At 36.0% G+C, this 25,255-nt stretch overlaps 1 protein-coding gene, 1 pseudogene and 2 gene segments (V, D, J or C); 1 reads left to right on the top strand and 3 right to left on the bottom strand.

The window, feature by feature from the left end:
• Positions 1–1,235: 1,235 nt before the first annotated feature.
• LOC124864893 lies at positions 1,236–3,232 on the bottom strand (annotated as a pseudogene).
• A 2,234-nt stretch (positions 3,233–5,466) lies between these two features.
• On the bottom strand, positions 5,467–5,996 carry LOC124864894. The segment is given in 2 exon segments: positions 5,467–5,828; positions 5,921–5,996. Coding segments are annotated over 2 exon segments (438 nt in total).
• A 4,002-nt stretch (positions 5,997–9,998) lies between these two features.
• On the bottom strand, positions 9,999–18,048 carry LOC124864895. The segment is given in 7 exon segments: positions 9,999–10,660; positions 10,767–10,912; positions 11,977–12,306; positions 13,288–13,602; positions 13,693–13,977; positions 14,157–14,444; positions 18,006–18,048. Coding segments are annotated over 7 exon segments (1,443 nt in total).
• Positions 18,049–19,839: 1,791 nt separating this feature from the next.
• Positions 19,840–23,454, top strand: LOC124864682 (calcium-binding protein 5-like). The gene is made up of 6 exons (XM_047359553.1): positions 19,840–20,051; positions 20,806–20,836; positions 20,917–21,060; positions 21,372–21,481; positions 21,598–21,745; positions 22,521–23,454. Exons 1-6 carry the CDS (start codon positions 19,995–19,997, stop codon positions 22,547–22,549), a joined length of 519 nt encoding a protein of 172 aa, XP_047215509.1. The 5' UTR covers positions 19,840–19,994; the 3' UTR covers positions 22,550–23,454.
• The last annotated feature ends 1,801 nt before the right edge of the window (positions 23,455–25,255 follow it).

Consider the following 25,255-nt stretch of genomic DNA (forward strand, 5'->3'; position numbering starts at 1 on the left):
TAGTAAAAGTTTCTCAGTGCTTTTTCTACCAACAGTGATGCTGTAGCCAAGAGCTCCATGTAATGTGAGTTTCTACAGACCAGTTAACTACAGGTTCAGATTAAATTTGTGTGATTAGAATTACATTAAATGTAAAAGAAAAGCTGGATTTGAGTTTGGGACTATCTTGTTCCGTATTCGGTGTCACCGACAACTATGTTTTCTGCTAACTAATAAAAGCTGTGAATTTTATTTTTCTTATTTATTTTTTGTTGTGTTTTTTTAATAAGAGGTCAGTTGTCCTGTTAAACAAAAGCCAATATAGAATATTACCTGTACACAGCATGTATATAATAAGCGTTTCTGTTAATAAAGCTTTCTGTCTGACATCAGGAAGGTGCATTTAGAGTCATTTCATTTCTGTATTTTTAAATAATAAAGAGGTTTTTGTTCTCGCTCTTAATGCAATAATATAATAATATTAGTATTTCTAACAAGTGTGGAGTTCCAACTTAAAAAGGAATAAGATTTTGAATTTTTCTATCAGTATCAAGGTTTTATGCTGACTTTTGACACACATGCAGGGAAACTCTCAGAAACAATATAGAAGATTTCAATGAATGGTCTCCTTTACTACATTAGCAGTACTACAATTATGTTATTGCATGCATTATTTAGCTCAGGCACATTCATTTCTACTGTTTACATGAACCAGGCCTTCCCTATAAGAAAGATTAACATTTTCCCTTCTAAATGACAACAGAGGCTGAGAAGTTTTCAAACTATCACACTCTGGAGCCTATTTCTAAATTGTGCCATTTTCTGAGAAAACCTGCATCACCTTTAGCAGAACTTTTAGCAGAACTAAACTTTTATATTTCCACAAGAAAATATTGTGGTGTTAACAGGACCTAAATATATAAGAATACTTTCATCTGATGCATGTATTATCTCTTGAATGCTGATGTAATCTAGTCACTAAAAAACTGAAAAACTAAATAATGCAAAAACCGCTTATAAAAGAAAAGATTTAAAAATCTTCTGAATGGTCTACAAGGCACCGAAAGATTTTAGGCGTACAACGTCACAATGTTATTTCTCCAATGTGAACCTTCTTGATCTCTCAGATCATCTGAGATGTGTCTACCTAAATATTTGCTGACAGATAAATGGTGTTAGTGCTCCCCAAGTGGTGGTTTCATGTTGAAACTCTTCATGCACTGAAGAGTTTTTGTTCAGTGTTTCTACTTTCTGTGTCACTGTGGATCTCGAGCACAATAATAAACAGCAGAATCCTCAGCTGTCAGACTGTTCATCTGCAGATACACCTGACTTCTGCTGTTGTCTCTGGAGATGGTGAACCGGTTTCTCACAGAATCAGAGTACCTGATGTACCTGCTGTCATCGCTGATCCTACCAATCCACTCCAGTCCTTTTCCAGCTGCCTGTCTGATCCAAGCTATGTAAGGAGTGCTACTAAACCCAGAATATGTGCAGGTCAGTCTGTGGGATTCTCCAGGTCTTTTAACAACAGGTTCAGACTCAGTCAATGTTTGACCATCAGTACCTGCAGACATACAGATCATCAGGTACCTGAACTATAATAATTGTGTATTTATGACTAAAGAGGTTCCTTTAAGGACCCTTTGTTCTTACCTGTCCAGTTAACTGTCAGGATGAGAAAAGCAATCATAACCTGATGAGGTCTGATCATTGTAGCAGCCATTTGTCTCTGCTCAGTCTGCAGTGTGTTTGTCTCTGATTTACTGCAGGTCTTTAACTCTATCACAGACATGTAAAGGTGGAAGCAGAACAAGTTTTACATCAACTCCTCCCCCTGGAAATGAACTGAACTCATCTTGTTTTTCTGCAGAATTTTGATTTTAATAATTACTTTGGTTTATTTTTGGACATGTTGATGGTTTAAGTTAAACATTCCTTTTAAATTTGTCATTACTTGTGTTCAAAGTTATAAACATTTAAAGCCAAATAATGGCAAATCTTATGAGTGTCTGCAATTATCATGTCACAGGAAACCTTATTAGAAATACTGTGAACACGAAGCAGAGGTGGCTACAAAATGCAGATTTTTCTTTATTTTATAATTCAGGTTTATTTTGTCACTTAAAGCAACTCCGAAACTTGCTTTGATCTAAATAATAATCCAGTTGCCAAAGTCTTTGTGGAAGTGGTTAAACAACATTTATTTCTGTTAAACCACAAAATGAACAGAAGCCTGAAAAACAGGAGAAGACAAATATTAATTTGAGCAATTTTCTTTGTTTTGAAAGACGTCTGAATTTCATTTATTTAATGCCATTTATTCACGCATAAAACAACTTCCAAATTTTAACAGTATTAACAAAACTTGTGATCTAAATAATAAACTTTTGAAAGCTCATTGTAGAAGTGGGAAAACCACATCATGAATAAAAACTGATTAATATGAGCTGTTGCATTGTTTTGGAGCCCTGTGGGGTTTTATTCTGGTTAATTACATATTTGTTTGATAAAACTGTGAAAAGATTTAAAAATATGTCAGGTATATTTAAGATTATGATTTTTTTTATTTGAAAGGTTTTGCTTGTTTTTGTCATTTTAGGTATATATCAACTTGTCAGGGATAAACTTTGTATACCTTTTATTTTTCAATTTAGCCAAACATTAAACTGGTTCAAGAGTGCCTCCTCTGGTGATTTTATATTACATCTGTTATGAGGGGTTTTGTACAGCTCTACTGACTGTTTGTGTCACTGTGGTCTAGTCTGGCACAGTAATAAACAGCAGAGTCTTCAGGCTGCATATTCTGTCCATCCAGAGTCACTGTTTTGCTGGAGGTGTCTAAGTCAATACTGAACTTGTTCTTCAGGGAGTCTTTGTAGGAAGAAGCTCCGGTAGCTTTCATCCCAATCCACTCCAGTCCTTTCCCAGCAGGTTGTCTGATTCAGTGTGTTGCATAGCTGCTCATAGAATAAGAGACCTGACATCTGATGGTCAGATGTTGACCTGGCTGAACAGTCTCAGAGCCTGGCTGTGTCAGCTGTTCACACTTTACACCTGTGGAGAAACACATTAAAAATTAATTGTTACCAACAATTAATATTCAGTTTAGTGTGATCATGCTGTAAAAGTTTCTGTCTCAGTGAGACTCACAGGATCCAGCAGCCAGCAGCAGCAGCAGAGCTACAGAGAACATGGTGGTGCTGAAGGTGATCTGGTGGGAGTTTATCTTCTTCTGCTGCCGCTGAACCATTTATAGTTGACTGCCTGGAGGTTCACTTTGAATATAGGGAGGGCCAAAGATAAATCATAAGAAGTACAGCATCAGGATTTGCTGTTAACATCAATTATCATGAATAATGAAAGTGTAACGATTCTAACGAATGATAATAAAAGTTGCTCATTGCTTTTTTTTCCAACACTGATGGCAACTGTGGTGATCTACTTAACATTGTAGTGAAGTAGTGAAGTATTTAACAGTACTTAACATTAAACGTAAAAGAAAAGCTCTATTTGGGTTTGGTTCTAATGTGTCCCTTCCTGTTGTCACTGGAAACTACAGGTCCTTCTCAAAATATTAGCATATTGTGATAAAGTTCATTATTTTCCATAATGTAATGATGAAAATTTAACATTCATATATTTTAGATTCATTGCACATTAACTGAAATATTTCAGGTCTTTTATTGTCTTAATACAGATGATTTTGGCATACAGCTCATGAAAACCCAAAATTCCTATCTCACAAAATTAGCATATTTCATCCGACCAATAAAAGAAAAGTGTTTTTAACACAAAAAACGTCAACCTTCAAATAATCATGTACAGTTATGCACTCAATACTTGGTCGGGAATCCTTTGGCAGAAATGACTGCTTCAATGCGGCGTGGCATGGAGGCAATCAGCCTGTGGCACTGCTGAGGTCTTATGGAGGCCCAGGATGCTTCGATAGCGGCCTTTAGCTCATCCAGAGTGTTGGGTCTTGAGTCTCTCAACGTTATCTTCACAATATCCCACAGATTCTCTATGGGGTTCAGGTCAGGAGAGTTGGCAGGCCAATTGAGCACAGTGATACCATGGTCAGTAAACCATTTACCAGTGGTTTTGGCACTGTGAGCAGGTGCCAGGTCATGCTGAAAAATGAAATCTTCATCTCCATAAAGCTTTTCAGCAGATGGAAGCATGAAGTGCTCCAAAATCTCCTGATAGCTAGCTGCATTGACCCTGCCCTTGATAAAACACAGTGGACCAACACCAGCAGCTGACACGGCACCCCAGACCATCACTGACTGTGGGTACTTGATACTGGACTTCTGGCATTTTGGCATTTCCTTCTCCCCAGTCTTCCTCCAGACTCTGGCACCTTGATTTCCGAATGACATGCAGAATTTGCTTTCATGCGAAAAAAGTACTTTGGACCACTGAGCAACAGTCCAGTGCTGCTTCTCTGTAGCCCAGGTCAGGCGCTTCTGCCGCTGTTTCTGGTTCAAAAGTGGCTTGACCTGGGGAATGCGGCACCTGTAGCCCATTTCCTGCACACGCCTGTGCACGGTGGCTCTGGATGTTTCTACTCCAGACTCAGTCCACTGCTTCCGCAGGTCCCCCAAGGTCTGGAATCGGCCCTTCTCCACAATCTTCCTCAGGGTCCGGTCACCTCTTCTCGTTGTGCAGCGTTTTCTGCCACACTTTTTCCTTCCCACAGACTTCCCACTGAGGTGCCTTGATACAGCACTCTGGGAACAGCCTATTCGTTCAGAAATTTCTTTCTGTGTCTTACCCTCTTGCTTGAGGGTGTCAATAGTGGCCTTCTGGACAGCAGTCAGGTCGGCAGTCTTACCCATGATTGGGGTTTTGAGTGATGAACCAGGCTGGGAGTTTTAAAGGCCTCAGGAATGTTTTGCAGGTGTTTAGAGTTAACTCGTTGATTCAGATGATTAGGTTCATAGCTCGTTTAGAGACCCTTTTTATGATATGCTAATTTTGTGAGATAGGAATTTTGGGTTTTCATGAGCTGTATGCCAAAATCATCCGTATTAAGACAATAAAAGACCTGAAATATTTCAGTTAGGGTGCAATGAATCTAAAATATATGAATGTTAAATTTTCATCATGACATTATGGAAAATAATGAACTTTATCACAATATGCTAATATTTTGAGAAGGACCTGTATAGGGCTTAGGTCAAGAATCTGTGCAGGACACTCAAGCTCATTCATACCAAACTCACTTCACTATGTCTTTATGGACTTTGCTTTGTGCTGGTGTACTAATTTGTATTCAACAAGGGGAGATATAGATGGTGGTCACTCAAACAGCTTTATTATTGATAACCTCGCAAGGGAGAAGAGTTTACAGCACCAGATATGTGTCTCTCATTGGAACTAAAGGGCAAAGCCCAGCTCCTGAAAAACAACCCCACAGCATAAACCCCCCTCCACCAAACTTTACACTTGGCACAATATAGTCAGACAAGTATTGCTTTGCTCTCAACCACCAAACCCAGACTTGTCCATCAGATTGCCAGACAGAGAAGCGGGATTCGTCACTCCAGAGAACGGGTCTCCACTGCTACAGAGTCCAGTGGCAGGCTGCATATTCTCTCCATTCAGAGTCACTGTTTTACGGGAAGTATCTAAACTGATACTGAACTTGTTCTTCAATGAATCTTTGTAGTGTAAAGAGCTAGAAGATTCCATCCCAATCCACTCCAGTCCTTTCCCAGCAGCTTGTCTGATCCAAGCTGTATAGTAGCTGCCCAGAGAATAGGAGACCTGACATCTGATGGTCAGATGTTGACCCGACTGCAGAGTCACAGAGGCTGGCTGTGTCAACTGTTCACATATCACATCTATGAAGAAAAACATTTATTCAAATTGTTAACAGCAGTAAACCATAGTGGTGGGATAATTATGCCAGTCTTTCTGTGTCAGTGAAACTCACAGGATCCAGCAGCCAGCAGCAGCAGAGCTACAGAGAACATGTTGGTGTTGAAGGTGATCTGATGGGAGTTTCTCATCTTCTGCAGCTCACAGCTTTAGATAAAGCCTTTAAAACCAGCATGTTTAATTTACATAAAGACAAACTAGCCTTGCATTATTTTTATTCTGTCATTGTTAGACCCGTTTATTCAAATTGTTCAGCATGAAGTGAGACTAAAATACTTGCAGAGTTAACACTAGATTTATTTTATGCTTATGAAAGTAACATGCTGTTTGTCGGTGTTGATATTTCTATTTTCATCATTCAAACAATAAAAGATGTGAAAAGACTTGCATTAACTGTTTACAAAGATGGAAATCTCAAAGAAATAATCATATAATAAGATTAGTTCTCCTCATTATTAGTAGTACTTGTAGTATGCCAGAATTTCTTATTTATTTTTTAATGCTTTACTTACTGCTTTTTGTACTCCATGTTAATTTATTATTTTTATTTTTCCGAATCATTTCACTGCCAAGAACTATTCTTTTCAACCATAAACCTTTTTCAAAAGCATTTGAAACTGTTTGGTATCGGTGTGACTTATTTCCATCTAAAACATTTTGTGTTAAATTATGTTAGGAATATTGGATTTTTATTGTTGGTATTTTCTACTCTTCATAAACACTGAAAACTGTGTTTATGAAAATTTCAGTGCCTTGGATAAGAGCCCTCGTCACAACCCAATTTTCTGCAAAACCTAAAATAGTAATAACCCCCTCTCCCAGTTACTAAATCTATGGTCTAACTATGGTTAGACCATAGATTTAGTAACCACAGACATTTTTAAATCTATGGTTAACTTATCAGGGCCCAGAGCAATAGATTTACAGCAGGGTTTGTCTGACCCAGGGATGGTTGTTTGTTTGTTTTGTTTTTTTTAGAATACTCAATAGCGAGTGTGAGGAGCCAGAGACCTGCCCCCTGGGACCACATGGAGGAGATCAAAGCCACAGACATCCAAAGGCCCCCCAGAGCCAGGAAACCCAGGGAAACTACCCAGCAGCTACAATGCAAAAGCCCACAGGCCCCGCCGGCAGACGGAGCCGATCCAGCCATGGACACAGAGACCCAAAAACCAAGGGCACACTAACAGAAGCCCGACAGTGTGTGTCTCAGGCCCCACCAAGCTCATTTGGATCTTTAACTTTCTTCTTAATTACTGATTGCTGCTATAGAGAGGAAGACAGCTGCGGGCTAAATGTTGACCTTGATGACCTTATAGTTTATCGCAACTGATCAAATAAAATACTGTTTGAACTTACTGCACAGTCAACAGTCAATGAGTCTCTCGGTATCAAGTAGCCAGCAGCAGCAAAGCTACAGAGAACATTATAAAGAACAGTTTTCCTTCTTATGCAGCTGAGAATGAGATCAGCTGATCTACAAAACCTGAGTGTTCAGTTTGCATAATGACAAACCAGCCAGTCAGTATTCTAACTTGATATTGATAGATATTTAATATGTTCATTTAAGCAAGCAGAGCAAGTCTGCCTGAATTAACATTGTTGATAAAAACAGTTAGTTCTGTAAGAAACATAAAACTTATTGTAGCCTTCTTTTTTGACTTTTTAATGAAAAAACCATAATGTTTTTTTTCTGAAATCAATTCAGTTCATTTAAAATGGTAAATGAACCAAACTTATATAGCTCTTTTCCAGTCATACCAACTACTCAAAGCCCTTTACACTAGAGCCACATTCACCCAGTTACACTCAGCAGGACAAATTATCTTTATAAGAGAGTGTTTGTTTGTTTGTTTGTTTTGTTTTGTTTTTTATTTTGTTAGCTTTTTTATTTTTGTTGCTTGACTGACTAACTACATTTCTACATCTAATTTATGCATCATTCATATTTCTGATTATATTATGTAGCAGCCATGAACCACAGTTTCTAGCTGTAACATATATTTGAAAAAAATAAACATTTTATATGATACCTGTTGAGAAGTGGCTTGCGTCACTGTATTCAAGAGGATTATGTATCTTCTAGTGCCCCCTATAGGTTTTAATAAAAATATTAAATCTCTATGTTGAAGCGCTGTGTGTCTTCCTTTGCACACTGCAGAAGCATCTACCTTCAAGCTTGAGAGTCCCAAATGAACCATGCTATTAATTTCATCTCTAGTGTTCTCCACACATCCCCTCAGACCGCTGGCATAAGTGTTATAACTAGAGACAGATTAGTCAAACCACATCCATCCCATTGTCTTTCCCCCAAGTTTTCTGATCTAGTGCATATCACAGCAGGTAAATCTGAACCCAAATCCTCTGAGAGTTGGAAGAAATGGACTCCATAGTCTATTCTCTACTATCTTTTAACATAAAAAGAAGACAGATAATATAGTGAGACAATTATCTGGAAGCTTTTTCCCTGACCAACCATCTGCGTTAACAGGAGAACAGGCTGGACAGGAAAGAAGAAGCAGAAGAGTTAGTGGCTTCATTATCCTGAAGTTGGTGAAGATGAGACCCATGATGCTCCACACAAAAAACAGCACAAGTCAGCAGGACAGAAGTACCTGCACAGACTAGATATTTGCATCAGACTATCACCAGGAAGGACTTCATACTCTGAGATTAAATGTAATTTAATGAGAATCTAACTTTATTTCGTATAAACACTGTAATTAAATGTGATCCTCGTGTGTGTCTGCAATCAAAATCATTAAAAATAACCAATTAATTGCAGGTAAATTAAATATCTTAATTCATATATTGATCTATATTTTTGATAATCCACTGCTTTATTAATGCATCAGAAAGCTAATTGATGTTTTATCTAAACAGAACTTATTTCAGTTGAATATTTGTGTTGAATGTGTCTGGTATGGGGTCAAAGGTCAGCCACATGATGAGGGTCAGTCCTCTTTCAATCAGAGGTGCTTTTTAAGACCATTATGTTTATGGTATAACACATTTATATAAATTAACTGGTATTTTCTGTCAAAGAAGCAGTTGCTCCTCTTGTAATTTGAGAAATGGTTGTAAGGATTTAGATTATCATCATGTTTAACACATAAGTATTTCCATTTTTTATTTTTTGCTTTCTTAGTTTTTTTAATCTAAACTAAATCTAATAAAACAACTTTTGCATTACAGTGTTTGTGCTATTATTTGTTGTTAGAGATTGATTACAAATAGCACAAGAAAACAGTAAGATATAGCCACATCTATCTCATATTCTTCCAAATAGATAATCTGCTCCATTTAATAATCTGTTTTAATCTTTATTTAACCTTGGTATAATAAAGTATAGGGTAAAATGTTCATTATACATAACAAAGAAGCAACAAACAAGTGTTATACACAGTAAGGCTAGTTTAGTTTTACGATATTGCAGATTGGTGCAACAAAGATGCAGATGTAATATCTTCATTAACTTATTCTGTCAGAAAATATCAATTAAGATTTTTAAAAAAGGTGATCCAATTGAAATTTCACAACTCCAGCCACTTGGCCTTGGCTGGCATCTATGTGAGAAACTCACCTGTTGTAAAATATTCAATACAGTCCTGTCAAGCAGCATTAATGCAAGAAAAGGCCACAACTCTCAATGCAAAATAATGTATTTTTTAAAACATTACATAACTAGCATATTTATTTTCAGTGAAGTGTCAAACTGAAGAAGAGAATGTTCATGCTAATACAGCATATAGTTATTAAAATTTGCAAATTTCTCTCTTTTTTTAGAATGATTATTTTTAACACTTTTGAGGGTGTTTAACCCTTACTTGGTTGGTTTCTGTTGATTCAACAAAAAATGTTAAACATTGTTATAGAGTTTTAGCCTGAGAGGTGTGTCTGACAGCAGGATGTGTTGGGTTTTCTGATCACGGCTGAGATGTTTTAGACAAATTTACCCACCAGTAAGGTTGATATCTAAAGAAAGTCACGCAATATCAGTTACTTCCATCGCTGTTAATTCTTAATGCTTGATCATTTTATGTCAGGATGTAAGTCAGGAAGCTACTTGAACCGAGAACAACAGCTGACATTCAAATGAAAGGAGTTAGATATGTTTCTGCCATCTGAAAGGTTTATTTATATTTCTGGAGGTTTGTGTAAAGTTTCACAGTTGCAGGTGTTTACTCAGAGGAATACAGAGAAAGAGGAAGTGGCTTTCTGAAAAGAAACTGGAAACCTGCGAAACTCAACCGATAACAGCAGGTCACGCCATGGTGGCTTCAAGAGTTGGTTTCTGAACAAACTGATGTCTTCTCTGATCTGATAACAAAAACCTCAATCTCATTTGTATTTTACATGTTTAATGATTTTAGCACATGTAGAAATGAAAAACTGCATAAGATACAATAATAGCGATTTTTGCTGTACTTTGTCATCTCTATACTGAAAAAAAAGGTTCAGATTTGATCAATTGTATATAGAAAATGATGTCAATACTAACATCAGAGATCAGTAAAAGATGACAAATGATCAATATGCTGTATTTAAACAACCTTTTAACAAAGCAACATTGACAACACCTTTAGGATAACAAGACTTTGACAGTCACTTTATAAACATAAAAGTATTATTGTCAGAGGTCTACTCTCCATTTTATGATAACAGACAGCCATTTCATTAAAAAAATATTTTCAAAAGCATAAACAAGCATAAAAAAACATAAACAGAGCTGATTGCTCAGTAAAACAGAAAAAAACAATCACTGTGTTTGTCCCACATTATTTTCCTCTCGTCTCTAAAAAAGAAACAGATAAAAAAAAATTTTTTTACAGATTGTACTGCAGTTCTGCAACATTTTTTTAATGTATGCTTTCATTCAGTTTGTCAGCCAACAAATTTACCTTCTGCAGGCTGAGCATCAAGTTGCATGAAAGACTGAATATGAAGAGGAATAGGAGAGACAAGGCCGTGAACCACAGGCTGCTGAATTCATCTTCATCACCAACATCGTCTGTGCAGCTCCATGCAAACGTCAGAGTAGAGAATTCTAATAAAACCACAACAGGGACAAATTAGATATATGCCATATACAGGAAAGTAGTTGGTTGCACTGGACTTTGTTTAAGGGAATTACCGGTACATTAGAGGGGGCTGAATACATATGCATGCCACACCTTTCAGATTTTTTTTTTTATGCAAAAGATTTTGAAAACCATGTATCCAGTTTCTTCAACTTCACAGTTATGTGCTATTTTCTGTTTGTCTTCCAAAGAAGGTATTTAAAAATACATTGAAGTTTGATGTAATTTAAAAAAATAAAAGTTTATGAATATTTTTGCAAGGCAAGGACACCTGCGATACAGAGAAAGGTTTGTGTAAGCGCATAAGGATGTGCATGTGAAACAGTTTTGGCTTGCAGCAAGAAGGCCCTTGGTTTGAAACCCTGCCCGGGGTCTGTCTACATGGAGTGTGCATATTCCCCTCTCGTATGTGTTTGTTCTCTCAAAATACCACGGCTTCCTTCCCGTTCCAAAAACATACCGGTAGGGTAATATGGGTAAATTATTTTCTTTAAATAGCTCTTAGGATTGAGTGAGTGTGTGCGTGCATGTGTGTCTATAGGCAGGTATAAACAATTAATGGATGGGTTTTTGCTTGCATATGAGTGTCATGCAGTTCAGTTCTTTCTCATCTGATCAAAATTTTTAAAAACTGTAACTACTGACTTTATAAACTTTTTCTTTTAGACTAACTCTCAACTCCTCATACCCTCAAACTAAACAAAATATTCTGATTTTATACATTTTCCCTGTCTGTCAAATCTGAGATTATTATGTACTTTTTCATTTGTTAGTTATTCACAAACATACAACAAGGTACTTCCATGCAACATTTATTTCAAACATTTATAAGCTGGTTTGGCAGAGACAAATCTATGTTGAATAATTATCACAGTGACAAAAACAACCAACATGACTACATGACCTCTGGACATTCACAGTGACTGGTGGCATCACAAAATACACGTTTTCAAAAAGACAGAGCAACATATTTGCACAAAAAGGCACATTTAACACGTCAACTAGACTGTTTCACACTCAGTTGAGTTACCCATGGCTTGAGACACTCCTCTGGATTTCATGTGATTTTCAGGCCCAGTGGGCCACACGTTGCAATAGAAGATATAGCCCCCATTCCACTTCTCCTTGGTGGTGGTGTAAACACTTGTAACCAAGTAGCCGTTTTTGGTCTTTCTTGGTGGAAAGGTAATACCATCATAATATACTGAGCTGCTTTGTCCAACATCTTCAGTCCAGGCGATGTAGTAATCCTGAACCACATTACTGGAAACCAAACACACCAGAGTGACCTCAGCTGATGCTTCTTGGGCAATATCCTTCTCATGGAGCCGATGGACTGTCACTTTTGGCTCTGTCCCATCTGAAATAAACATGTAGGTTAAACCAGATATGCTTTTAGTGATTGGAATTAAAACAGAACACAGTCCCTTGCAAAAGTATAAATAGCTTTTATAACTGTTTTCTCACATTTTCTCACATTACAAACACAAACCTCTGTGAATTTAACTAGGATTTTATCTGATTGACCAATAGAAAATATAACATGAGTGTGAAGTGGATGTGAAAGGAAAACAGGAATTTCAAAATTGTTTGCTAATAAAAATCTGAAAAGTGTGTTGTGCATATGTATTCAAAGGCCTATGGTAACTCTGGAGGAGCTTCAGAGATCCAATAAGAAAGGCATTCCTGAAAGAAAGTCATAAGAGTTGATATTGAAAAGTTTGTCACAAATGATAAAAGGGTGGAAATAGGTGCTGTGGTCAGACGGGAGCACTATTTAAAATGTTTGGTATAGGGGATAACAAACATAGGGGAAACATAGAGGTGGCAGCATCATGCTGTGGGGGGATGCTTAACTTCAGCAGGGTCTATGAAACTGGTTAAAGTTGAGGGAATTGTATGAAGATGTGCAAGTTGTATGAAGCTAAATAAAGCTGTGAAGAATCTATGGCAAGACTTGAAAATAACTGTTCACAGATGTTCTCCATCCAGTTTAGTGGGGCCTGAGGTAAATTGTAAAAAAGAATGGCACAAGTTAAAAATGTGTAAAGCTGCTAGAGACATACCCTAAAAGACTTGCAGTTGAGATTACACCAAAAGAGGGTTTTACAGTCCTGAATACATTCATTCACATCACTTTTTAGGTTTCTTTATTTCTAAAATTTTAAACGCCATTTTATTTTGGTCTATCACATAACAAGAACAATTGAAGTTTGTAGTTGTGATGTAATAAAATGTCAAAATAATCCAGAGGCATGAATACTTTTGCAAGGTGCTACACATGCAGGCCATCTGAATTGTCTCTCCTCTTCATTGTCTGATTAATGTATTAGTAACATACCTCCTTTGTTGACAGTCAGATCTTGAATAAATGGTCCCATATCTCCTGCGAGAGCAGAACATCTCACTTTGCTCACTGTCCTCCAGTCAGAGTAATTATAAGTGAGGAAGCTCTCTTTGCTGTACTGAGGGCCTTCAACCTTTGTTGCTTCCCTAATGTTGCTGCTCACACATTTATCTTCATTAATATACCAGGTGATTTCAGTCCCAGATACAGTTGCGTTGTCCTGTCCAGAGATGACACACTCTAACTCTACCTGCTTGTTGCTGAACATTTGTTTAGGACTTGGAGGGTTCAGCTTCACTGTGAAAAGAGCTGCAAAACAGAAACAAATGATTTAAATACTACTGCCCCAAAAGATTAATTATTTACCAGCTTTAGCTGTAAAAATCTAGAGTGCATTACCTTTTGAAGCCTTCTTTGTATATGTTTTTCCAAGGTGAGTCACTTCACATGAGTAAACAGCTTCACTGTTCCAGTCCGAGCTCTTCACCTTTAGGACGCTGACAGCTGAATACAAGTCTCCGAGTTGTTTGGGAGGCCATTCGTTGTGTCCATGCACCTCATTGCCATTCTTTTTCCATTTGACTGACAGATTTTCAGTAGAGAAATCCTCAATGGTGCACACTAGTGTTTGACCCTCTCCAGTTGTCGCTGAGAGCAAAGTCAGTTTTGGGGTTGAGGAGGCCCCTGAGCAAGAGAGGAAGAAGACAGAACTTTTCAGTCTATCTCAGATTTTATCATCCAACTTACAAAATATTCAGAAACAAATACAAGGGAAAAATCTAAAGCCAATCTTTAAGTGATTGGTTAAGAAAAATATGAATATTCAAGCTATTAGATATTAAAACAAATGAGAAAACACTTACTTTTTGCATTCACAGTCTTGGTGCCGCCAGGATGAATCACTGAACATCGAAAAGACCTTAAATCTGCTTCAGATCTGGACACTTGAACCACACTGACTTCTGTAAATCTGTTGTTTGCTCCCACTACAGGATAACGTACAGAATCCAGCTGTGCTCCACTCGCATCACTCCACTCAAAAGAAAGACTCTGTGGGTAGAAGTCAAGAGCCAGGCAGCTCACGGTGACTTTATCTCCAGACGCAGAATTAAACCAAACCATTGGCACCAGAGTTGGAGATACAGGCAGTTCTGTCAAGGAAAGGGTTGGTTTGTTTTTTTAAACCACAAACTGGGAATATGACATAATAAAAGACCTAGTCTAATTATTTAATCAGTAATCCATACAAAAAATTTGTTAATTTTTTTCCCAAAGACAAATTCTAACATCTACATTAATAATCTTGCCAGCCAACTACAGTAATTATCTGTACAAAAGAAAATTTGAAGGTTATTTTTCGGAAGCAGTTTTTCTTTGAAATTTTAGATTTTAATTTTGCTGAATAATTTCATATAGCTGCTTGCAGTAATATTTTTCTCCCATTTAGTCAACACCAATCAAAATAAAAAAAATCATTGATTACTACATTTAATTTTAATATTCTATATGGAGAAAATTATAAGGTTTTAAGTGCATTGGCAAAACCCCTAACCCTTACTTACGTATAGAGTACGTGTATGTTTTTTGTTACGTACGAGCATCAAAGTCATTTCTTTTTGTGTGAGTTAAAGAAAATACTGCTAAAGTCAAGTAAAGTAGTAAAAATGTGCTGCTTTAAGGACACATTTCTGTTTTTACTATTGTGATAACAATATCACTAGATGAACATTTTTAAAAGAATAAACCTCTTTAAATATGACATGAAAATGCAACTTACCTGAAGTGACTGTGACTCTGGTCCCTCCACCCCAGTAATCTAAGGCATCACAGTGCAGCGTTCTCTCTCAAAGCCTGAACAAAAACATCAAGCATCAGAAAACACACACACACATTTATATGAAGATAAAACAAACACAGAGCAGGTATGTTTTAACATCTGTATAATATCCCAGTGTGACTCTTTTGAGTTTGTTATTCATTTAAATGATGGATGGATGGATTAATTTTAATCATGTGCAGGAAGGGCAGAGAGCAACTTTTAGCTCTTAACAAACATATTCTTTATCCTGAAAGATCTAAAAAAAATTTTTTTTCATTCATTACATAAACACAGCAATATTGAATATATTTAGTTTTATTTGGAAAAAAAGTGTAATTTCTTGTGTTTTTTCTTTCACCTCTTTCTTTGGTGGCTTTTTGTATTGCTGTTTTTCTCAGTGGCATAGCCTCCTTGCCACCACTGTGACAAACCCTCACACAAAAACATCAAGTTCAGATCTGCATTAGAATATACAGAACCTTGTCCTGTAATCTGAATTTTTCTTTAGAAATGTTTTGTAAAATTGGAATTAACAACTTTCTTTCATCAAATAAAAAGATAGCATCGCTTAAAATATATATATAATATAATTAGACAAAACCTTGTTGATGTTTATACAGTGAAACACATTATATAGATTAATTGCATGCAGACTGATGTTTTCAAGCCTTTATTGATGGACGGATCCTATTAGTAGATTTTATATTGCATATTTTGTTCTGCAGATGCCTTGTTGTATAAGCATAATGGATTTAAATAAAGATTTTAAAACGTATCTTTTTTGGTCATTGCTGATTACATGTTATGAAATGCAAAATGTTTGTTCTACAGCTTCTGAATTTGCATCAATAGTACCCTCTTGATTGGACTGTAACTGAAGGTATTTTAATTAAACCTTTGTTTTCCTGTTGATTTATGATGGGTATATTGTAAGTCTTCCTCCCTGTGCAATCATTATTTTAGATAAATTGTCAAATTAAATGATTTTTGTAACACTTAACTGTTTCACTAGTTGAATTCACCCCAAATTGACATTTGTTTTTGTCATCAAAAGCTTTATTCAGTCTGAAACATCTTTTAGAATGATCCAGGGAAGGAAACTAAGGATTAGGGTTGCGTACAGTGCTGCATAAAACAGAAAAAGCAAATTATCAAACCATCCATCTGGTGATGCACTTGTTGCATTCAGTCGGAGAAAACGACTCCAGATGTTCATGGAGAAAGAGATTACATTTCTCTGAATTCTAAACATTAAATGCAGAAGCCCAAATTTTAATTGTGAAGAGCATGTAACTAAATAATTATCACTGTTATTTTTTATAGAGCAACTACAGTTTTTTTTTTTTTTCCTTTTTTGGGTTTCTTTAACTAAAATGATACATTTTTATTTATTTGGATCTATTTCTTAATGTTGAGCTGATGCTGTTTGTACACTACATTTAGGATATATCCCAATGCTAAAATTGTGATTCCATTGCCTGTAGTTGTCTGGCAGGTTTTTACACTGGCAATGTGGTGTTTTGAGTCACTGTGCTGTATGAGCACAGAAGTAAAGAGCAGAATCTCCCTCTGTCAGACCCCTGATCCTGAGGTGTGCAGTGCTGGGAGACACATCATATGACAGATCAACACGACTTTTAAAGGATGAAGAATATTCCTTTAATGATGTTGATAGTCTTCCAATCCACTCAAGAGCTTTCCCTGTCTTTTGTCGTGTCCAGTGAACAAGTTCACCATCTATGTCAAATCCATTCACAGCACAAGATATCTTTACGGTTTCTCCAGGCTTTTTCACCACAGACGGTGACTGCTTCAGTTTGATTTGACTCCAGACTCCTGCAAGTAAGGAGATGATGTTGGATGAAGAAAAACATCACAAAAACACACAACTACCAAAGAGCATCCAGCATATAAAAGGACTGTGTTTCTCACCATGAATGGCAACTGCAACAAATAAACTCCAGGTTACTAGATTTATCATTTTGCAGGAACTCAGACACACTGGTTTCTGGTTAGTGTTCTTCTCAAAACTAAACCAGCTCCTAATTGTTCTGCCTCAATAGTCTGCTGGTTAAAAAGTCTGTCCCCTATGGCTTTAATATGGGACATACTTCTGAACTATTTACATGTATTTAAAATTTACAAAAGGAAAGTACTTAAATGGCATGGTTGCAAAGCAGCACAACCCACAGGAGGGGTTGACAGGCTTTTTATTTCTCCATAATTGACAATTAAATCACCCCCATCCTAACCACCTTGACTTTTTCAAAAAATATATAACTATAAAGACACTAAGCAGTTGATTCAGCTGCAGCTACCATTTATACAAACAATAACTGGGCATTTTACAGTTAAGTACATTAATCTGGTCAGGAAAACTGGAGCACAACAGCTTGCCATTAAACCTGACTGAGCTAGATTAGTATGTTTTAGCCATTCAAGAAGGAGAGTTATTTAAAAAAAATAAAACTTGTCCAACAATCCTCCAGCTGTTAATGGCATCAAATTATCTGACCCTAAATATTGACTTTATTACACAGAGTTATTCTCTCCTCCCTGAGAGTTTTTAGGAAACAAGTATACTGACATAAGATCACAGTCCAGGCTGAAGAGAATGGGATAAAAGACATTAATGAATGAATTTTGGGACCATTTTGTCACCTTTCTTTCCGTTGCACGGAACATTCAGTTGCATGAGTTAATATTTTGTGTTTTGACTTCATGTTATGGTGTTAGTTTTCTATCACTTTTCTATCTTCATTTCTATTGACTGTTATAGGGTATGTAAGCAGCCTAAAAGCTGTTGGAGACAGAAACTCTTCTTCCCGCTGGTTCAAGTGCATGAAGTGACATGATCATGTCAAATATTTTGCCATCAAAACCTGACATATACCTGTGACCTTCTTCCACCTCTCCTCTGTGCAACAAGAAGTCATTCCGGTGAAGTCACTTGAAGTGACTTCTTTGATAAGAAAAATGAGAGTCTTTTCCTGTCCCTATGACGTTCTTTCCACAGCAGTACTCTAAAAGGTTTTGGATACTATTTGCCCAGGTGTTATAGATATCTCTAATGTGTCTCTTTGGACAGGTGTGGTTTCCAGGTCTTTAAAAATATGCAGTCAGTCCAGACTAATAACCATAGGTCAATATCAAAACCTCAATTTCTGTCTAAAATCTTTGAAAAACTTGTAGTAAAGCAACTCTCTTTTTTGGAGGAAAATAAAATGTTGGGGTTTTTTAAAGATTTATTTCTGGCATTAGTGACCTTTATCTTTTTTGGTGTTGTTTTTTTTTTTTTTTTTTGGACAGACAGGAAATAGGGGAAGACATGTGGTAAATGTTGCTGGGGCCAGGACTCAAACCCAGGACTGCCACGTTGAGGACCAAAGCCTTGGTACATGAGCCACACGCGTAAACCCCTATACCAACAGCACTGCACCCAAAAAATAAAATGTTTGATAAATAGTGTGGATTGAGCAGTATTTGACTGAAACAGGCTTATTTTGAATGTTAAATGACATTATTATGGTGGCTGATAAAAAATCGACAGTAATGGTTTTATTGGATCTCTCTGCCATTTTTCACACTGTTCACCAGAAAATCTAAACCACTAAAGTCGGATCCCTTTGATCGTCATTTTCTGTTTTCCTGCCATGTTTTACCAGTTAAGATCATTTATTTGTCCCTTTTCATCACTCTACTACACCTGGCACTGAAATGTTTATCACAGATAAATTTTACTTAAAATTCTGATAGATATGGTTACAATAAAGATTTAAACATATGCCTTTTACTGAAATAAAGTCACTAGTTAGGTGGAGAAAAATATTCCATTATGATGGCTGGATTTACTGTATGGTTTCACTGAGGATGGAAGATCTTGTGAATTGTGAGATATGACTTAAGTTGGAAAAATAAAAGTATCAGCCAATTTAACATTTTGTCCTGCATTTGCTTTACTTACCACATGGCTGTGACATGCTTATATTTGCTACTAATCAATTTAAATCAAAGTACTGCAAAGTTGATTGAATGAAATGATTACAATGATAGTTTGTGTCATGTCTTAGTTGACCTTTCCTCATAGTGTCTGTTCTGCAAGAAATTTGCTTTTATGACTCTTCTTGGTTCATATATTACATTATTGTTCATTGGAATTTCTTGAGATAAATTTACATTAAATGGACATAAAAAATAAATCTATTCAATGCTTTACTATTTGGCTGTATTCCCTGATAAATGTCAGTTTTTTTAAGGGTTTTTATAATATTTAACTGGACATGACAAAGATTAGAGCAATGATGCAAAACACACAGAAGATTATTAATGGATTTGTAATTTCTGGCTTGATTCCTATTTTGGGCGGCATGGTGGAGTAGTTATTTGCACTGTTGCCTTGCAGCAAGACGGTCCTAAGTCTTTCTACATGGAGTTTGCTTGTTTCCATGTTCTCTCTAGATACTATGGCTTCCTCCCACAGTCCAAAAACATGACTGTTAGGTCAATTGGTCTCTTTAAATTCCCCTTAGGTATGAAAGTGTGCATGCAAGGTTGTCTGTCCTATGTGTCTCTGTTGTTTCCTGTGATGAACTGGAGATAGGCACCAGACCCAAACTACTACCCTCTGAATATGTGAAACTATGGTCCCCATTAAGCCCATGCTGTCTCTCCAGACAAAAGCTGAAAAGATAATCCACACGAGACGTCACCGCTCATCGCTGCAGAGACCAGTTCACCACTGCTGGGCTCAAACACAGAAAGGTCCTCAACAAAGACACCTGTAGATATATGCTGGTGGAATGTAAGGCGGCAGATTTAGTTTCTTTTATTTTTTTTACCAAGCTTTAGCTATTAGAAGAGGATATAGACTGAGCATCTCATCATGAGTGTAAAGCAGCCCTGCATCTTTCTCAGAGGAGGAGGAGGAAAGAAGAGACAAGTAAGTCAGTGAGGTTTGTTGATTTAACAGTAAAGGATAGAATATATGCTTTAAAGTTGTTTTACTATTTTTAAATGTATTCTGATCTTAAAAAAAATATTAATCCAAGTGATTTAAGCAATTTCAAATTCAGTCACTGGCTAATTTCCGTTTCTTGTAGCAGCCAGTTTTTATGTGACCTTTAATTTACTGTACAAAGGAAACTTAAATAACTGTGGTACAGATTAAGGACGGAAGAGCAAACTTTTTGCAAGTTATGGGGATTTATGGGAACTCAATTATTCTTCCATGTCATTATGTTTTATACAGTTCCATTGTAGTCATCACTGATGGTCAGATTTTGACCGTAACCTAAAAATCACAGAAGGCCTGACCTAAAATTTATACATAAACCTTATCTTGGGCTCTAAGATTAATTGCACTAAATGATTTATAGACTCAATTATGTATGTATATTTTAGATGTAATAGATTAATTGTGCATGAAACTACTAGAAGATGTCTAGCAAGATGAAACAGACAGATTTTAGTTCCATTGATGAGTATATGTTTCATTATAGATTATTTCCTCCTAGTTTGGCACGTTTTTTATTATGTAAAATGCATTTCCATACATTTATGCGTGCAACTTAGATCTTTTACAAATGAACATAATGTAAAGGTTCTACAAAACATAACGTTGCGGTGTAACTGCGATGTGCACTTCTTAAGCTGAGACAAAATGCCTCTGAAACAAAGTTTTCATTGCTTTACAGACAAGAAATCTTACTCAGGATGAGCTCGAAGGTAATGTCCATTTGGCGTTTTCAGATGCAATCGTTGAGTTAATGTGGAACAAGTTTGATCATTCTCCATTTGATTTGTAGAGCTACGTGAAGCCTTTATAGAGTTTGATAAAGACAAGGATGGCTTTATCACCTGCAAAGACTTGGGGAACCTGATGAGAACCATGGGCTACATGCCGACTGAAATGGAGCTGATCGAACTGAGCCAAAACATTAACATGAACTGTGAGTACTGTGTAATAAACTGGACTAAAAAATGTTTAATGGAATGACTTCCAATGGTGTTACTTTCTCTTATCTCTGCTTTGAAATAGAGCTCAGGCTATTTTTCAGAAAGGAACATGTACTATAAATTATGGCATCTTTCTTAATGTTTCCCAGGAAAAGAAAAATGAAACAAATTCCACAGTCAAAACTCTCAGAGCAAATATTTATCTAATAATATGGATTTGCTTTGGGCTTTTTTATGCACATCCTGTACTTGCACTGTGAAACAAACAGAGTAATTATGTAATTTTACTGTCTTGTTGGCACAGTGGGGGGACGGGTAAACTTTGAAGATTTTGTGGAACTGATGACCCCCAAGCTTCTGGATGAAACCGCCGGGATGATCGGGTTAAAAGAACTCAGAGATGCTTTCAGAGAGGTGAGCTCAACATGTAGTGCAGCTTTTTTTCTGTCTATGTACCGTATGGGACCTCCTGGGGGATATTAAATGAATTTCATTAATATGGATACATTTTGTTCTTCTTTTTTTTACAGTTTGATATAGATGGTGACGGAGCTATCACATCTGAAGAGCTGAGATTTGCTATGATAAAGCTATTAGGTGAACAGACGAGCAAGAAAGAAATAGATGAAGTGGTCAAAGATGTAGACAACAATGGAGATGGAAAAGTTGACTTTGAGGGTAAGAAACAAGAAGACAGTCATACAGACATTAAAATATCAGCCTTATGTAACCATCTGTAGTCAGATGTTAAGTTAGAGGATTGCTTTGTGAAATTGCATAATTGATGTGGTTCAAAATACGACAATGTAACAGTTGTTATGTAAAAGAGGATTATAATTAACTTCTTTCTAATAATACATTGCAATCTGTTGGCTTTCATTGCTAGAAAACTTTTTTATTCATTATTTCTGACTTGCCAGATCTGACTGCTCTGAATTGAAAAGGAAGGATTAAAATGAACTGGATGGAGTGAAACTGTTATTATTGATAAAGTATAATTACATTTCAGTTGGACTTGTTTATTTTTGTCACAAATGACATCACTTGACTTTTTCTATCCAAATATTTCTATAATGAAATTTATAGTATTGAACAAAATTTACATTAATTCAACTGAATTCCGATGATTTCTGTTGAGCTAAGATGGCTTAAATTGAGTTGGCCTGAGTTTAGTTAAGCTAGCTTTAGCTGAATTCACTTGATATGACTTAAGTTGTACTGAGTTGAATTTTCCTTTTTTTTTTTGTTTGTTTGTTTGTTTTGTTGAGTTTCATGTCAATTTTGGGGAGTAAAATGCATATTCTTGTGGTTGGTGGTGCATTTGTTATTGCACAGGTAAACAATGATCTGAAATCATTCCTAATTCTCAGTTCCCTAATTAAAGGAGCTATTGTATGCCCGTTTTCAGTTTGAATGATTCAGATAAGTAATCTGTTGTGGATTTTCTCCCCAGAGTTTGTGAAAATGATGTCGAAGAATTGAGGACAACAAAATGAAGACAGAAGAGGATCCATGCTGTTTTAAATTCTCATCTGACAAAACCTAATTTTTGTAAATAGTCTCACTATCTACATCCACATTATGTTAATTTTTGTAACAAATAAGTTATTTTGTTTGTTAAAAATTATGTGTATAAATTTCTATTAGCAGTCCTTAATAAAAAAAATAAGAAATAATGTTTTCCTTTGTATTATTTGACAGTTGTTTTAAAAAAAAATTGTTATATTTTTACCTTATGTTCTCCAGAGCACTCCCAGTGAAATAACGGTTTGTGTCAATTGTTAAAAAAAAAGCTAATTAACAAACTCAGAAAAAAACTTTTTAAAGTAATGAGAAATGTTATTACATAAATAGCTGGCATAATAGTAAAAAAATAAAATGATACATTAGCAGAAGTTCAAGTACAGATACCAACTGTATTAAAGAAGCTGCGTTTTGACCAGTAGCTGTAAATTGTATTACTTTGTATTGCACCTTGAGTCTTGAAAAAACAGGCAAATTAGTGAGTCTTAGGTAATTGCATGATAAAGGTGGAGTAAAGTTAGTGCACATGCACTTTACTAACTTTTTACTAACATTTTGATAAGACGATGGTATAGAGTTATGTGCTAGGAAAACATTTTGACATGAAAATCCCTTTTGACTAACTTTCCCCAATAACTGTTACTTGATTGGGGATTAATGTGGACATCCTGATGTGCCATAATAGTACTGTTTTAGTGGCTCCACTGTTTAGTTTGTCCTATTATAGATTTTGTGCAGAGATTTTTCTCGCTCTGCAGTTATCTGTTGTTTGTAAAGCTCATTTGAATGACACAATGTTTATATTGTAATGCTATGTACAGACAATAGTTGCTCTGTTTGTTGGACCAACATTGTTTTGTAACGTGATGATTTCAAGAGGTTGATTAAACGATTATGATGTTAAACACATGAAGACATTATTATGCTTGGTAAACAGCACTAAACAACAGTCAGTGGAAAACATTAAGTGTTAGTATTACAGTTTTGTACACTGGCAATTGGTATTTATATGAGAACGTACAGACTGTGACCAGGAGGAACACTTCTGTAAGGATCGAATGCAGCTTCCTAAATGTTATTGGTTGTATCTGCAGGGGACCGCAGTTGTTTTAATAGGGATCTGCCCCCCAAAGCATTACTGCAACCTTGGAACAGCAAGGCGGTTGTTTGTCTCATTGTTGACACCTAGAGGACAATCTTAGCAGCAAACAGTCTCCTGTCTTCTCTTCACCCCCAAAGGTCTGTTTTACATGGATTCTATCAGCATAAGGTTTTTAATTTTGAGTGTTTTAGCCTTGAATGTACTTTGTCTGAGAGACTTTTGAGATATGTGCTGAACCAGTTGCAATTTTATGAAGAGTGTTTTTTAATAACTCTACTGGGAAACATACTTTAATTAGAAATAAAGTAGGAATTTCTATAAGGTTTTACCCATAAAAACCAATCTGGTTTTGAGAAAATGTATAATTGATGAGACTCTGAAAGCCTTTTTTCTATCTTGCAATACATTCAGAATTTTTCTTTTTAGGCCAGTTTCATTTTAACAATATCTAGAGGAAAAAGCCCAATAAGCAAAACAAAAATGTCAAATTAAAATAAGGCATTCTGTAATACCACAAATAAAACGTTCCACATGTCTTTTGCAGAAGAATAAGAAATCTGATCATAATATATAGATATTGAGCCTGTTCAGTGCAGACGTATAACTGATTACTGTGCTTAATAAATAATATGCATCCACTAAAACATGTAAATTTCTTGCTAAACATTAATCTAAATAAATCACAAGCTTATAGCCACCACATTAATCCGAGCTCAACAAGAATGACTGGCCTGGTATCATGTTTAAATGACAGCTTATTGTTGGTTATACTGGATTTTTTTTTCTCCCCAACCATTTTACTCATCTGCAGATTTTCAGTAATGCTATTGCAAAACCATTTAACCATTAAATAACCATTTAATAATGGGATTCTGCTCTGTTTGCTAACTAAATATGATTACAATAAGAGGTCTAAACATTTAATGTTTTTACCATACATGAATGCAACTAGTGGCCTGCAAACATTTCTGCATAAAATCTGACAGAAAATGCATTCCTGCAATCTCCATAAAACTGGCAGTCTTATGGAGAGAGTCTCGTACTCAGCAACCAGTTACAGGTTTGTTTTTCAATGAACTTGACTTGTAAACCTTTTACTTCCAACTGTTCTTCTTCTGCCCTTTTATGGAACAGAGGCAAACGGGTTATACATCATGGAGCAACATTCATACAACCACATGTCAACAATCTCGGGACTAATCTCTCTGGGGTGGGATTAGTTCCAGTCCTGTAATCCTCAACATGGGACCCTCAGATGAACAGATGGCAGATAAGATAAAATTGCCACACTAATTCTCATCTACTGTCTACAAAAAAACAGAAAGAATGATACCAATGTGATAAATAGGATAGGTGGAAATTCTCAATGTGATGGTGTAATTTTAAATGAAATATATTTTGAATAAATGTATAAATTTTACTGGCCAATCACTGGTATAAGATACTTTTATTAAAACATCACTAAGGTATTTAAAAACAAATTATGAAATATAACAATTTGCAATCAGGCTTTTATATATAATTATCATTAGTAATTCCTTTGTCCTGTCATGTTATTGGCC

The sequence above is a fragment of the Girardinichthys multiradiatus genome, chromosome Y (assembly GCF_021462225.1).
Source record: "Girardinichthys multiradiatus isolate DD_20200921_A chromosome Y, DD_fGirMul_XY1, whole genome shotgun sequence".
NCBI lineage: Eukaryota > Metazoa > Chordata > Actinopteri > Cyprinodontiformes > Goodeidae > Girardinichthys > Girardinichthys multiradiatus.

Bases quoted from the DNA above. Each gene is read 5' to 3' on its own strand.
- LOC124864682 (XM_047359553.1), top strand. From the start codon at position 19,995: ATGAGTGTAAAGCAGCCCTGCATCTTTCTCAGAGGAGGAGGAGGAAAG. The intron at 20,837-20,916 runs GTAATGTCCATT...TTTGATTTGTAG, and splicing joins TACTCAGGATGAGCTCGAAG to AGCTACGTGAAGCCTTTATA. The intron at 21,746-22,520 runs GTAAGAAACAAG...TTTTCTCCCCAG, and splicing joins TGGAAAAGTTGACTTTGAGG to AGTTTGTGAAAATGATGTCG.